This window comes from Scyliorhinus canicula, chromosome 21 (assembly GCF_902713615.1).
Source record: "Scyliorhinus canicula chromosome 21, sScyCan1.1, whole genome shotgun sequence".
Lineage (NCBI taxonomy): Eukaryota > Metazoa > Chordata > Chondrichthyes > Carcharhiniformes > Scyliorhinidae > Scyliorhinus > Scyliorhinus canicula.
The window spans coordinates 62,944,435-62,958,435 of record NC_052166.1 but is presented as its reverse complement, the minus strand read 5'-3'; the positions used below and the strand labels follow the sequence as shown (position 1 = coordinate 62,958,435).

The window sequence follows — 14,001 nt, the reverse complement described above, 5'->3', positions numbered from 1 at the left end:
ATTTGTTAGCACAGCAAGTAGTTGAAACACTATGTTTTCAAGAAGCAGTTAGTTTCTTGGGCCGAAGGGGATCAAAGAACATGGGGGGGGGAAAGAGTAGGATTAGGCTATTGAGTTGAATCATCAGCCATGATCATGATGGATTGGTAAAGCAGGCTTGAAGGGCTGAATGGCCTCCTCCTGCTCCTATTTTCTGTGTTTCTATGTTCCCAACCAAAAGAACCTTGACATTAGATTTGCTATAGAACTAAAATAGTACATTTGTCATTGTTATATCAAGGTCAGCATGCTTTCACAACCAACTTAAAGTTTCTATCACTTCACTATATAAAATCACTCAGAATGTAAACACAGATTGTTAAAACACCGATTGTTAAAATGCAGCAGATTGATAATAACTGATCATTTATCATGAGAAACAACTCTTGCGAAGTTACCCATGGGTACAGCATATTGTAACTCAGGAGAGAGGGTTAATCAGCGATCAATTTATTAGTGATCCCGAATAAGCACATTGCAAGCAAGATTATGCCAAACACACGGTATGGAAGGTGGTGGGGAGGCAAAGTGAAGGAAGGCACTCCCCACACGCTTCAAATGCAAGGGCGGCATGGTGGCATAGTGGTTAGCGTTGCCGCTTCACAGCTCCAGGGACCCGGGTTCAATTCCAGCCTTGGGTGACTGTCTATGTGGAGTTTGTACTTTCGCCCCGTGTTTGCGTGGGTTTCCTCCGGGTGCTCCGGTTTCCTCCCACAGTCCAAAGGTTAGGTGGAATGGCCAGGCTAACTTTGCCCCTTAGTGTCCAAAAGGTTAGGTGGAATTAGAGCACGGCACCGAGGTCCCAGGTTCAATCCCGGCTCTGGGTCACTGTCCGTGTGAAGTTTGCACATTCTCCCAGTGTTTGCATGGGTTTCATGGTTTCATCCCCACAACCAAATGATGTGCAGGGTAGGTGGATTGGCCACACTAAATTGCCGCTAAATTGGAAAAAATTAATTGGGTACTCTAAATTTCTTTTTAAATGTGGGGTTACAGGGTTGCTCTTTTCCAGGGCCGGTGCAGACTCGATGCGCCAAATGGTCTCTTTCTCCACTGTAAATTCTATGATTAAGAACAAGATTGAGGGGGGGGTTACACTCAATGGGTAACTATGGATCACAATGGATTGCAACCATTAGATTTCTCAGGTGATAGGAGAGAGAGAGAGAAAAAAAAGCACATGTCTCAGGCTGCGTAACATGGAGTGGATCATATTGTGCTTGTTGACATCAATCAGGTTTAGCAGCTCACAAAGGCTCCTTCGACAGCACCTTGCAAACCCGCGACCTCTACCACCGAGAAGGACAAAGGGCGGGGAACGCCACCAGCTGCAGGTTTTCCTCCAAGCCCTGCACCATCCCGACTTGGAAATACTGTATAGCGGCCGTTCCTTCACTGTCGCTGGGTCAAAATCCTGGAACCCCCTCCCTAACCGCACAGTGGATGTATCTACACAACATGAACTGCAGCTGACCATCACCTTCATGAGAGCAATTATGCCCACCCAACGATGCTCACATCTCATGCAATAACTGTTTTTTAAATGGGTCATGGACAATTTCTAGCACTTAATGCCAGCTATGAACAAAATACGCTGTTCTGTTTGGTGGAACGGCTTCCATCATTAGTTGCTGATTTATTGACAACCAGCCCTCCGAAGAGGAGAGTTTTAACAGTCCTTTGTCAATGCATCATTAAGAATGATCAAAACAAGCTGATTACAAGTTTATCACTGCAGAATGGCGCAAAATAAGCTGACTTGATGTAAAAATAACTTGTTGAGGCAGAATTTTGAGAAGTTACACACCTCCCCAGTTTCTTGGTTTGCTGGAACCTCCCTGTTTCAGGGAAACATTGTGTTACTTGGGTACAAGGTTATGGTGATAAAACAGGCAAGTAACTGATCATTATCTTTGTTGCCAGATTCGTGCCTCCTGAAACACACAAGCCACGATGCAGAATTTTCTTTACAAGGGAATGTAACATACTGTTTGTATCAGAGAATTATTTTTTAAAATCACAACACTGAATGAGGCCATTTGGCCAATCATGCCTGTGATGGCTCATTGCAAGAGCTCTCCAAATAATCCCTCCCTCTTTCCCCACAAGTCTAAATTTCACTCTTTCAGAGTATTTATCCAATTCACCTACTACAGACTCTGCTTTTATCATGCTTTCAAGCAGATGGTAACAGCAAGCTACGCAAAAACTATTCTCATTTCCACTCGGCCTCTTTTGCCAATTACCTGAAATCTGTGAGCTCGATTTGCCAACATTGCACCACAAGAAATAGTTTCTCCCTATTACTCCATGAAAACCTATCATAACATTTACATCCATTAAATTTACTTCTAAACATCTCTGCTCGAAGGGGAAAAACTCCAGGTTCTCTCCAATAAGAACAAAGAATACAGCACAGGTACAGGCCCTTTGGCCCTCCAAGTCTGTACCAGTCATGATACCAACCTTTGACAAAACCCTCAGCACTTCCTTGTGCCGTGTCCCTCTATACCCATCCTATTGAATGACAGGGAGTGGGATAGCTTGATCTTGTTTTCGGACAATGCTCGGCACAACATCGAGGGCCGAAGGGCCTGTTCTGTGCTGTACTGTTCTGTGTTCTATCCATGTGTTTTTCAAGATGCTTTTTGACCGCCATTCATGTATCTGCTTTTACAACCTCCACTGGCAACGCGTTCCAGGCACACACCGCCCTCTGCGTAAAAATCCTGCCTCGCACATCTCCTCTAAACTTTGCCCCACGGACCTTAAACCCATGCCCCCTGATGACTGACTCCTCTACCCTGGGAAAGAGTGCCTGCCCATCCACTCTATCCATGCCCCTCATAATCTTGTAGACCTCTATCAGGTCGCCCCTCAACCTCCATCTTTCTAATGAAAACAGTCTGAGACTATTCAGCCTCTCCACATAGCTAACACCCTCCAGACCAGGCAACATCCTGGTAAACCTCCTCTGCACCTTCTCCAAAGCCTCCACAGGCTTCTGGTAGTCGGGTGACCAGAATTGTACACGGTAGTATAAGTGCGGTCTTACCATGGTTCAATACAACTGTAGAAGCTAGTCAACTACTCAGAGGTTTCAGTCTTCTTGCGAAAAGAGTAGTGGTTGGGGGGTGTTTCCATGTAGGAGTACACGTCTGTGCTGACTTCAATTGAGAACAGACTAGAGCAGGACTTCTGTGCCTTCCCACCCACCATTGCAAAATGGCTCACCAAAATGTGATGTCTAGGTTTAGACAAAGAATTGCCGGATTGAAGATCGTATCTGTGGACGTATTCAGAATGTCCAATTCACCTACAAGCACGTCTTTCGGGACTTGTGGGAGGAAACCGGAGCACCCGGAGGAAACCGCAGACATGGGATAATGTGCAGACTCAGCACAAGACAGTGACCCAAGCCGTGAATCGAACCTGACCCTGGTGCTGTGAAGCAACAGTGCTAACCACTGTGCTACCGCGCCACTGCATTAATTGCATAATATGACAAGCGGAGGGAGGGAAGCAATCACTTTGCTTCGCAATCCCTGACCTATCGTAGCCTGTGGTTCCAATACACCCATGCAGCAAGGGGTCTTTACTTACCGATTACGTGGCGAACACCCTCTCTCCCAGTTTGCCATCTCGGCTTCAAACACGGCTGGTCCACTCATCACCACCCCATTTGCATGCGCTGTGGAGAAAACAGAACATATTTGTGAAGAAGTCTGTTCCGGTTATGGACAAATTGTCCATCAACATCACTTGTGTCAGCCAAGGAGTTTGAAGCGGGCAGCATCCTCACCAAACAGTGGATTTCACACCAAAGTCTACTTTACTTTAACTTCAGCAAACTGAAACCCCAGCAACGCCTTCCGATAAAAGCTGGGTTAATTCTCCAGGGAAAACGCAGTGAGTGGAGAATAGTTTACACGACACAAATTCTGGACGCGAAACAGATCCCAGTCGCATTTTTACAGTGCGGTCCGCAGATGTGGGGGGGTGGGCGGGGGGGGGGAGATTACCCAATCGTCCCCATTCTGGGTGGGTGTAGTGGTGTCACTGTTGGCAGCTGTTTAAGCGTCCCCGAGGAGCATTAAACGTTGAAGAGAAACCGCAGAGAACTGTTAAAGAGCACTTTGCCAGAAGCTGTCTGATTGCTGTGCTTAATGGATCAGGGCCAGATTCAGAAAGTCATGCAATCTATTTTGGCAAGTGATCAACGTGCAGTTGCACAGGTCCAACAACCCCATCCAGGCCACCGATAATTCCAAAGTAAAAAAACGGTTCGGGTGTCAATTTCCCCACATGTCCCATCCAAGAGGAAATTGAATCACCAATTTTTCTGGGAACATTCCCCACTAAACTTTGAACCCACTGCAATGAGAGATTCTTGCACCAAGCCTTCACTCACAAGGAAAGCTTAAACTTTTTTTTTTTAAATTATAAATTTAGAATACCCAATTCACTTTTTCCAAATAAGGGGCAATTTAGCGTGGCCAATCCACCTAGCCTGCACATCTTTGGGTTGTGGGGGCGAAACCCACGCGGACACGGGGAGAACGTGCAAACTCCACACGGACAGTGACCCAGAGCCGGGATCGAACCTGGGACCTCGGCGCCGTGAGGCAGCAGTGCCACCGTGCTGCCCGAAAAGCTTAAACTTTTGCCATTCCTCCACAGTCCTCGTGGAACCCGCGAGCACAAATGGTGGCCATTAAGGTTGGTGTGTCTGTCTAAGCTCTTTGAACGAGCTATACAATTAGCCCTGCCTCCCGCCCTTCCCCACCCTCCTACAGCCCTGCAATGTTATCCCCTTCGCAGATTTAACCAATTAACTTCCAAAAATCTGTTTCCACAACCCATTCATAGAGCCATGAGGGTTACAGCACAGGAAGATGCCCTTCAGCCCATCGTGTTTGTGCCAGCCATTAAGCACCTGTCTATTCTAATCCCACTTTCCAGCACTTGGTCCGTAACCTTGGTATTTTAGGTAACAACAAATCGCTCTACATTAAAATCTCTTCCTCAGTTCACCTCTTTTCCCCCCACTAGTTGACTACAACAATGTGAAGGACATCTTCAAAAGTCTGAAATCTAAATTTGGATGATGCAGAAATCCATGCATTTGGACCCAATAAATGCATTTTAATTTTGGGTTTAAGTTAAATATTCTACTTGGGTTCACAGGATCACCAATCATCTATTTAAGTGGACCTCGTTCCCAAATAGTCTGGGTAAGTAAAGTCGCCATAGCCTCAGATGACCTATGGCTGCTTTCCCCTTTGAGGGGGGAGAGCTGACTGGTGGCAATTTAACCTAAGGGTCACCAGGCCTCAGATGAGGGGCAAGGTTGAGAAGGCGGGGCCTTCATGAATAACCTCAGCCAATACAGGAATTGAACCCATGCTGCTGGCCTTGCTCTGCATCACGAACCAGCTGTCTAACCAAATGAGCTTAACCAGAGCTGGATACATTGTCTGGGTACCCAGACATATAGTCATAGAATCCCTACTGTGCAGGAGGCCATTCGACCCTCAAGCCTGCACCAACCCTCTGAAAGAGAACCCCCACCCCGGCCCATTCCCCCACCCTATCCCCATCACCTCACCTAACCTAAAACATCTTTGGACACTGAGAAGCAATTTAGCACGGCCAATCGTCTTAACCTGCACATCTTTGGACTGTGGCAGGAAACCAGAACACCCATAGGAAACCCATGCAGTCACACGTGCAAACTCCACCCAGTCACCCAAAGGCCGGGATTGAACCCGGATACCTGGCGCTGTGAAGCTGCAGTGCTAACCACTGTGCCGCCCAATTTAATTCAGTGACTGAATTTAATTTATAACTCCATTGCTCACATCATTTGAAACTAATAGACATTTATATAACAACGGGTATGCAAAAGCACTTGGCGCTTAAAAAAAACCCCGAATAGTTCAATCAATATACACTTTATTCTCAATCTATTGAAACACTCTTCTCTCCGAGCTATTTATAAACACACAGCCACGATTGTTCACGTCTTAGATGGCAAACTTGCCACAGTGTCACTTTCTTTCTGCAGTTCCTCTGCTGCCTTCAGGCTGTCTATCTACAGATCTTATTGCCCAGTGCAATAAGACCAGGCCTCCATTAACAGAGCTATATCCGCCAAAGTCACAGACACCCCCCCCCCCCCCCCAGCACTTCAGAGCCAAGGCAAACCAACATTATTCGGGGTCAGAGTAGTCGAGCAGTGACGCGTATTCAACTAGTCCGTTTATATACATGTTCGCTCTCGTGATGGGGGCACTGGTGGCAAGGTCGGAATTCATTACCCATCCTTGGGTCACTCTCGAGCAGCTGGTGGTAATCCCACTTTCTGGAACCACAGCAGTTTGCGCAGTGTAGGTGCACCCGCAGTGCTGTTAGGGAAGGGGTTTAAAAGGTCCTGAGACAACCAATTACGTGGCAGCAGCAGAGCGAACAAACGATCATCTCCTGCTGCTGTTCGCGACAGTGTTCCAGGACAGAGCAGAAAACATTTATCCTCGGATTGATCCTCGGAAGAAAGTTATTCAGGCAAAGCCATTTTTCCACTCAGTTACACGGTTGCGTCCAATTGAATATCAAGAAAGATATGACGATGTTTTCATGTTTCGTTACATTCCAGTGGCAAAGAACAAGTCGGGGCTCTCGCTGGGGAGCTGGACCACAAATTCTAGAATCAAGAACAAGAGGTGCTCCTGAATGAAACGCTGAGTAAATTATAATTTGAGAAGACTGTTAACACACAGGTTCCATGGCTTTATAAATAGCTATATACAGATAAACGGCAAGGAAGTGACGCTGAACCTTTATAAGCGGCTGGTTTCGCACAGTGGGCTAAACAGCTGGCTTGTAATGCAGAAACAAGGCGAGCAGCGTGAGTTCAATTGCCGTACTGGCCTCCCCGAACAGGTGCCGGAATGTGGCGACTAGGGGCTTTTCACAGCAACTTCATTGAAGCCTACTTGTGACAATAAGCGATTATTATACTTTTAAGTCATTGGTTAGACCTCAGCTGGAACTGAGCATTCAGTTCTGGGTGTCACCCTTTCGGAAGAATATCAGGGCCTTGGAGAGGGTGCAGAGGAGATGTCCCAGGTAGAATCAAGGGTGAGGGACTTCAGTTATATGGAGAGCTGGGATTGTTCTCTTTTGAGGAAAGATCATGGGGGTTCGATAAAGTAGATAGGGAGACTTTGACTCTACTAGCAGTATCGAGAGGACACAGAATCAAGATCATTTGCAAAAGCAGGGAGGAGCTCCGGAAAGTTTTGCCCCACCCCCAAAAGGACTGTGGAAGCTGTGTCGAAGGTAATCGTCAAAACAGAATTAAATAAATACTTGAAAATAAAATAGTTGTAGGGACATGGGGAAAGAGGAAAGGAGTGGAAATAATCGTACAGCTCTTTGAAAGAGTCACAATAGTATGAATGTTCTCCTGGTGCCGGGTAACTCCATTAGCTCAGAGATACCTGCTGGAATATCTAAACCAGAAGATGGCCATTCCACCCCTACAGCCTGCTCCACCATTCAATCCGATCATCCACCTCAACGCCATTTTCCCACACCGTCCCCAGATCCCTTGATGTCTTTGCTAATTAGAAATCTATCCAATCTCTGCCTCGAACATATTCAGTGACTGAACCTCTCCACAACCCCCTGGGACAGAGAATTTCAACAATTCACCAGCCTCTGTGAAGAAATTCCTCCTAATCTCAGTCCTAAATGGCCCCACATCTCATTCCGAGACCACGTCCCCTGGTTCTCGAGCCCCCCCCCCCCCTCCCCCCACCAAGCCAGGGGAAACGTCCTTCCTGCATCTACCCTGTCAATCCCTGTCAGAATTTTCCAATGGAATAGTGTCTCATACGTGTTCTTTTCTTTAAGTTAGAGTACCCAATTCTTCTTTTCCAATTAAGGGGCAATTTAGCGTGGGCAATTCACCTACCCTGCACATCTTTGGGTTGTAGGGGTGAGACCCACGCAGACAGAGGGAGAATTTGCAAACTCCACACGGACAGTGATCCGGGGTCTCTTACTTCTCAACTCCAGTAAACACAGGCCCATGCTGGAAACGCCTTGTGCTAAGGATTAGGGCTTTGACAGCTCCAATTTAACTTCAGGCATAAAAAAGCTGGCCCAAGCCACTTATAAAATGAATTGCCGAATGTTGGGACTTAATCATTTGGGATTTATGAATTTCTTGATTTCCCAGCTGCGTGCATCTCACTTTCCTTCTCTACAAGCTAAGCTAATTTATGACAATCACGCTCAGTCTTGTACAAATCCTTTGAGCTGAAAACAAGATTCATCAAGTAAAAAGTTAACCCGGGCACATAACTAGTAACATTTCACTTACTAACAGCAGGAAGAGTTGGGAGTGCAGTGCGTCAATGCAAAAGGCACCTGGAGGCACTTATTCCCTTCACCGCAGCATTGACGACTCTCCAGAGGTTCATCGCTGGTCGCAAGGCGCTTTGCGACATGCGGAGGTCATGAATGCGGTCAACAGCCAGATCTATTCCTGGGGAGGAGGGCGGACGCCACTGCGTTTGCCTCTCTGATCGCCCGCCATAGAATCCTGTTTGGCTGGCGGTCAGCAGCACCACCCAGAGCTGCAGACTGGCTGTCCGACCTCTCGGAATCTCTCCAAATGGAGAAAATCAAATTCGCCATCCGAGGGTCAGACGACGGCTTCCACAGAATGTGGGAGCCATTCACACAACTGTTCCGGGACCTGTTTGTGGCCAACGAACAAGAGGGAGAATAGCCGGGTGGCCAAGAATCAGGGGAAATGGTCGGGAATCGGGGGAAGAGGAGGGCCGGCGGGGTAGGGCGGGGGCAGGGAAGCGGGAGCCGGAGGGAGGGCACAGGGTGCCAAAACGTGCATGACACCTCCAGGAGCGGGAACGAGGAAAATGGAGATGGAGGACGGGAGGAGCGGCAGAAGCGGGGACGAGCGTGGGACGGCAGCGAGACCCGTCCGGGAGGGGCGGGCGACAACACACAGACCAACAATCGCACCTTTCTCAAATTTAAATCTCAAGATTCAAAACACAAACCATAAAAGCAAAGCTCAAAAAAGAAATCAATGAATGTGAAGCAATGTGGCTGGGTGCCCAATGCGGAGGATTAATTACCTTCAAAGGCAATTAAGTAGATGGAATAAATGCTGACAGATGGATTTGAACATGAACAAACGTAAGGCAATACAAGAAACATGGGCAGATAATGAATTTGTGCCCATTAGTGAAGCTGGGAAGGAGGAAGGAAACAAAACTGTGGTACAACTATCGACTACACACTCAATGATCAGTAACGTGTCTAATCAAGGCTAGAATTTATTTTAATTCCCTGCTACTGGTTTTTGAGTGACGCTCATAGAGAGCCAAGATCCAGGCAAAGCCAAGTTAGAAAGCATGGGGATTATTGTTCCTGGGTGTACAGACGAGTGTTATTTTAAAGCCAAACATAGGTAATGGGTAAACCAGGTAATGGGTAAACATGAAAGGTAAACCATTCAGCCCCTCAAACCTGCTCTGCCATTCACCGAGGTCATGGTTAATCTTCTATGTCAACACCATTTTCCTGCATCATCTCCATAAACCTTGATATCGAGAAAGCCATTGGTCTCTGTTTTGAACATGCTCAGTGACTGAGCCTCCGCAGTACTCCAGCACAGAGAATCGCAAAGACTCACCATCGGTGGTGAAGAAATTACTCCTAATCTCAGTCCTAAATGGCCTACTTATTATTCTGAGACTGTGTCGCCAGATTCTGGGCCCCAGAGTCAGGGGAAAAGTTATTTCCTGCATCTACTGTCTAGCGCTCTGAAAGAACCTTTATATGTTTCAATTAGATCATTTCTCATTCTGCTATGGGCAGCGCGGTAACACAGTGGGTAGTACCGTTGCTTCACAGCTCCAGGGTCCCAGGTTTGATTCCCGACTTGGGTCACTGTCTGTGCGGAGTCTGCACGTTCTCCCCGTGTCTGCGTGGGTTTCCTCTGGGTGCTCCGGTTTCCTCCCACAAGTCCCGAAAGATATGCTGTTAGGTAATTTGGACAACCTGAATTCTCCCTGGCGACTTGGGGTTTTTCCACAGTAACTTCATTGCAGTGTTAATGTATGCCTACTTGTGACAATAAAGATTATCATGAACATGTATACTCAAAGCCCTTTGGCCAGCAAGCCTTCCCAATATCTCACCATTTAAGAATCACTCTGTATTTCTGTTTTTCCTACCAAACCAGATGACGTCACTTTTTTTAAACCACATTCATTCCATATGCTACATTCTTGCCCATGCGGTTAGCCTGTCTAAATCTCCTTGAAGCCTCTTTGCACCCTCCTCACAACTCACATTCCCATCGACTTTTCATCATCGGCAAACTTGGAAATACTACATTTGGTAAACTTGGAATTACAACATTAAGTCCCCCACATCCAAATCACTGATATAGATTATGAACAGCTGGGGCTTTCTTGCAGTATCCCACTAGCCACAGCCTGTCAACCAGAGAATGATCCTTTTATTCCTACTCTCTTGTGTGTCCATTGCCATTCCTCACCCATGCCAGTATATGAGCCCCAATCCCACATGCTCTAATTTTGCACACTAACCTCCTGAGTGGGGCTTTAGCCATGGTTGGATTACCTTTCCAACTGGGTTTTGGAGCCTCAAAAGAATGTTAATTTGTTGCAAACCATGTATTAATTCTTTAAATGCTAGCCATTATCTGCCGATCATCATGCTTTTTAATGTATCAACCACAGCCAATTTGCCGCTCCTACCCTCCCAGTTCCATTGTTTCCATTCAAGGCACCGGCTACAAATTGAAATATATCACTTCCAAACCCGTATGTAAAATTCTATCATATTGTCTCCGTCATTCATTTATTTCCTCCATAATCCTCACAGACGCATTTAGATAAATGCAAAAAGATCAGGTTAGATAGAGGGAGCTTAGGGAAGGATGTTTCGAAGCATAAACAAATATGGCCTGCTTCAGTGCTATACATTCTTTGTAATTTCTTATTTACAATGATAATGGAAATTGTGACTGTAAACCGGTCAATGAAGAGGAAAAAAAGGAGGGGGAATGTTTGCATCTTAGACGGCTAGAATGTAGCTTGCATAGTTTTGCGTGGCTCAATATTAAAACAACCACAATCTATTTTTAATATATATATATTCACCTCGCTTTACCAAGTTAACAGAGTTATAGGTCTCCCTCCTCTTCCACAGGTGTTGACTCTTTACTGGGATATAATCTGACAAATGTCAATCTCTGTCCAGTTTCTTAGCCAAATGGTCTTCATTCCTCCACAAAATTGGACACGGAGCAGACTGTCGATCAGGGAGGATATCAGACTCAAGACTGAGCCAGCGCCCCTCCCAGATCTTGACACAGTCCCATGTTGTCCATTGCATAATTTCTTCTCCCGCCCCTGGCCCAACAGGAGATCCAGTGTGCAAGTAACGTTGTGTGACATACGTGGCACACTTCAGGTGTCACACATGCAAACAACAGGAAAAATAAGCCAGCGAGCCTTTCCCGCTGATTGCTGAGAAACTTACCCAGCAATATCTCCAAATTGACATTAATTACCCAATTGGCATTTAACCTCCTGACATGCTTAGTTACAATAAGATCATCCTTAATGTGCACAGCTCCCATTCTTTGTAATTTCTTATAACGATAATGGAAACTGTGACTGTGAACCGGTCAATGAAGAGGAAAAAAAGGAGGGGGAATGTTTGCATCTTTGCACATGTTTACACAGCTCCCATTAGCAGCAGGATATTTGGTGTCATATGCTTTATTGCTTCTGCATTATAAAACTGACTTACCATGGGCTATACTACAGGAGATTGGTTTGCTAGTATGGAAAATAGAATTTGACGTTTACTCTCAGAATATGAGCATCTCTCGCTGCCCAGTGAAGGTGCTGATGGACCTTCTTGGGGTTTATAACAATTGATTGACTTAAGAGGCCATGTCCGAAGGCAGTTGAAAGTCAACAATACTTGGGGTTGCCAAGGGACAGGACGGAGTCAGGATAGAAGGCTTCTTTCCAAAAAGATCATCCGTGAACCTCTGGGTTTCTACAACAATCTGATAGTTTTTTTAAAACGTCTTTTAAATTTAGAGTGCCCAATTCCTTTTTTCCAATTAAGGGGCAAATTAGGGCGGCCAATTCACCTACCCTGCACATCTTTGGGGTGGTGGGGGGCGAGACCCGTGCAGACACAGGGAGAATGTGCAAACTCCACACAGACAGTGACCCAGAGCCGGGATTAAGACTAGGTTCAAATGCTCAAACTGACACGTTTTAGGTGACATGAGGAAAATAATTTTTTTTTTTTAAATAAACGCAGCGGGTGGTTAGGATCTGGAATGCACTGCCAGAGAGTGTGGTGGTTGTAGATCTAACTGTGCCTTTAAAAAGAGAAGCGAAGAATTATCTGAAGATTAAAAATTTCCAAGGCTACGGGGGAAAAGACGGAGGAGTGAGACCAGGGGAGTTGCTCTTACAGAGTGCCGACATGGACACAGTGGTACAAATGGCCTCCTTCTGTGTTGTAACCTTGCTATGAACTCTCACTGCGTGGATTATTAGTCCAGGCCTCCGCATTACAAGTCTAATACTGTGAACATGACACTATTGTACCAATCAAAGAACAACATACAATCAGAGGAGAATTTCACAGTATCATCAGAGAAGGCCAATTCAAATGCTATTTTAATCAGCAGTCAAAGGCACAACCCAAGACAACAGTGGATGGCCGAGACTGCAGTTACACAGAAGAATGAGGAGAAAACTCTTTCATTTTGCACCAAATGCCAATGGGGTAGCCAGGCAATTCTGGAGCCAGTGTCTGATCTGAATCCAGAACAAAATGGAACAAGATTTCCTTCAAGAAACTCTCACTCCGCTTCATCCAGAGCAAGTCAGGACCTGATCCTGAATTTTGATCTCCCACACTGAATCAGTACGAAGCACAATCCACATACTTCCAATGACAACAAATTAAACAACATTGAAGCGATGCTCAAAAACAGGCAAAGAGAATTCAGATGAAAACATATCTGTGGAGCATACATCAGTAGTGAGGCCAGGATCACCAAAGGAGTATTAGCAAATGAGGGATCCAAGAGCATCAAAAACATGTTTTAAATAACCGCAATATGACAAAGACAAAGCAGCTTGATCACCTAAATAAACGAGTTGTTGATTACGAAGAGAAACAAAACAAGGAGCAGTGAAAAATAAAATGAAATGAAAATCGCTTATTGTCACGAGTAGGCTTCAAATGAAGTTACTGTGAAAAGCCCCTAGTCGCCACATTCCGGCACCTATTCGGGGAGGCTGTTACAGTGAGGGGCAGAACGATGGGGTAAAACACTAAACTGCCTTTCAACAACCATCTTCAATAGCCATTGGGTAAACATTCTCTGAAGATTTTGTTTTTTTATAAATTTAGAGTACCCAATTCATTTTTGTTTCCAATTAAGGGGCAATTTAGCGTGGTCAATCCACCTTTGGGTTGTAGGGGCGAAATCCACGCAAACATTGGGAGAATGTGCAAACTCCACACGGACAGTGACCCAGAGCCAGGAACGAACCTGGGAACTCGGTGCCGAGAGACAGTAGTGCTAACCACTGCACCACCATGCTGCTCCATTCTCTGAAGTTTAACACAATCTTTAACTGAAATTTGAGAATTGGTACACGTCAGATTGAAGTGCTCAGAATCTTAAAAAACATTTCAGTATACGGCACACTAGTTTTTCAAAATTATTTCATGGGATGTGAGTAACACTGACAAGGCCAGGTCTTCCAGTGGCGGCATGTCAATGGAGGTTGCATGTTTTTGGACTTATTGTTTTAAATAAATTTAGTGTACCCAATTAATTTTTTTCCAATT

The 14,001-nt window shown here is 45.6% G+C and overlaps 1 protein-coding gene across 1 annotated transcript in view; it reads right to left on the bottom strand.

Moving 5' to 3' along the window:
- gpsm1b (G protein signaling modulator 1b) overlaps positions 1-14,001 on the bottom strand; it is a 283,643-nt gene that overhangs the window by 256,530 nt on the left and 13,112 nt on the right. Inside the window, exon 2 of the mRNA XM_038782318.1 lies at positions 3,643-3,730. Coding sequence (XP_038638246.1) covers positions 3,643-3,730 — 88 coding nt within the window. The remainder of the gene's footprint in view (positions 1-3,642; positions 3,731-14,001) is intronic.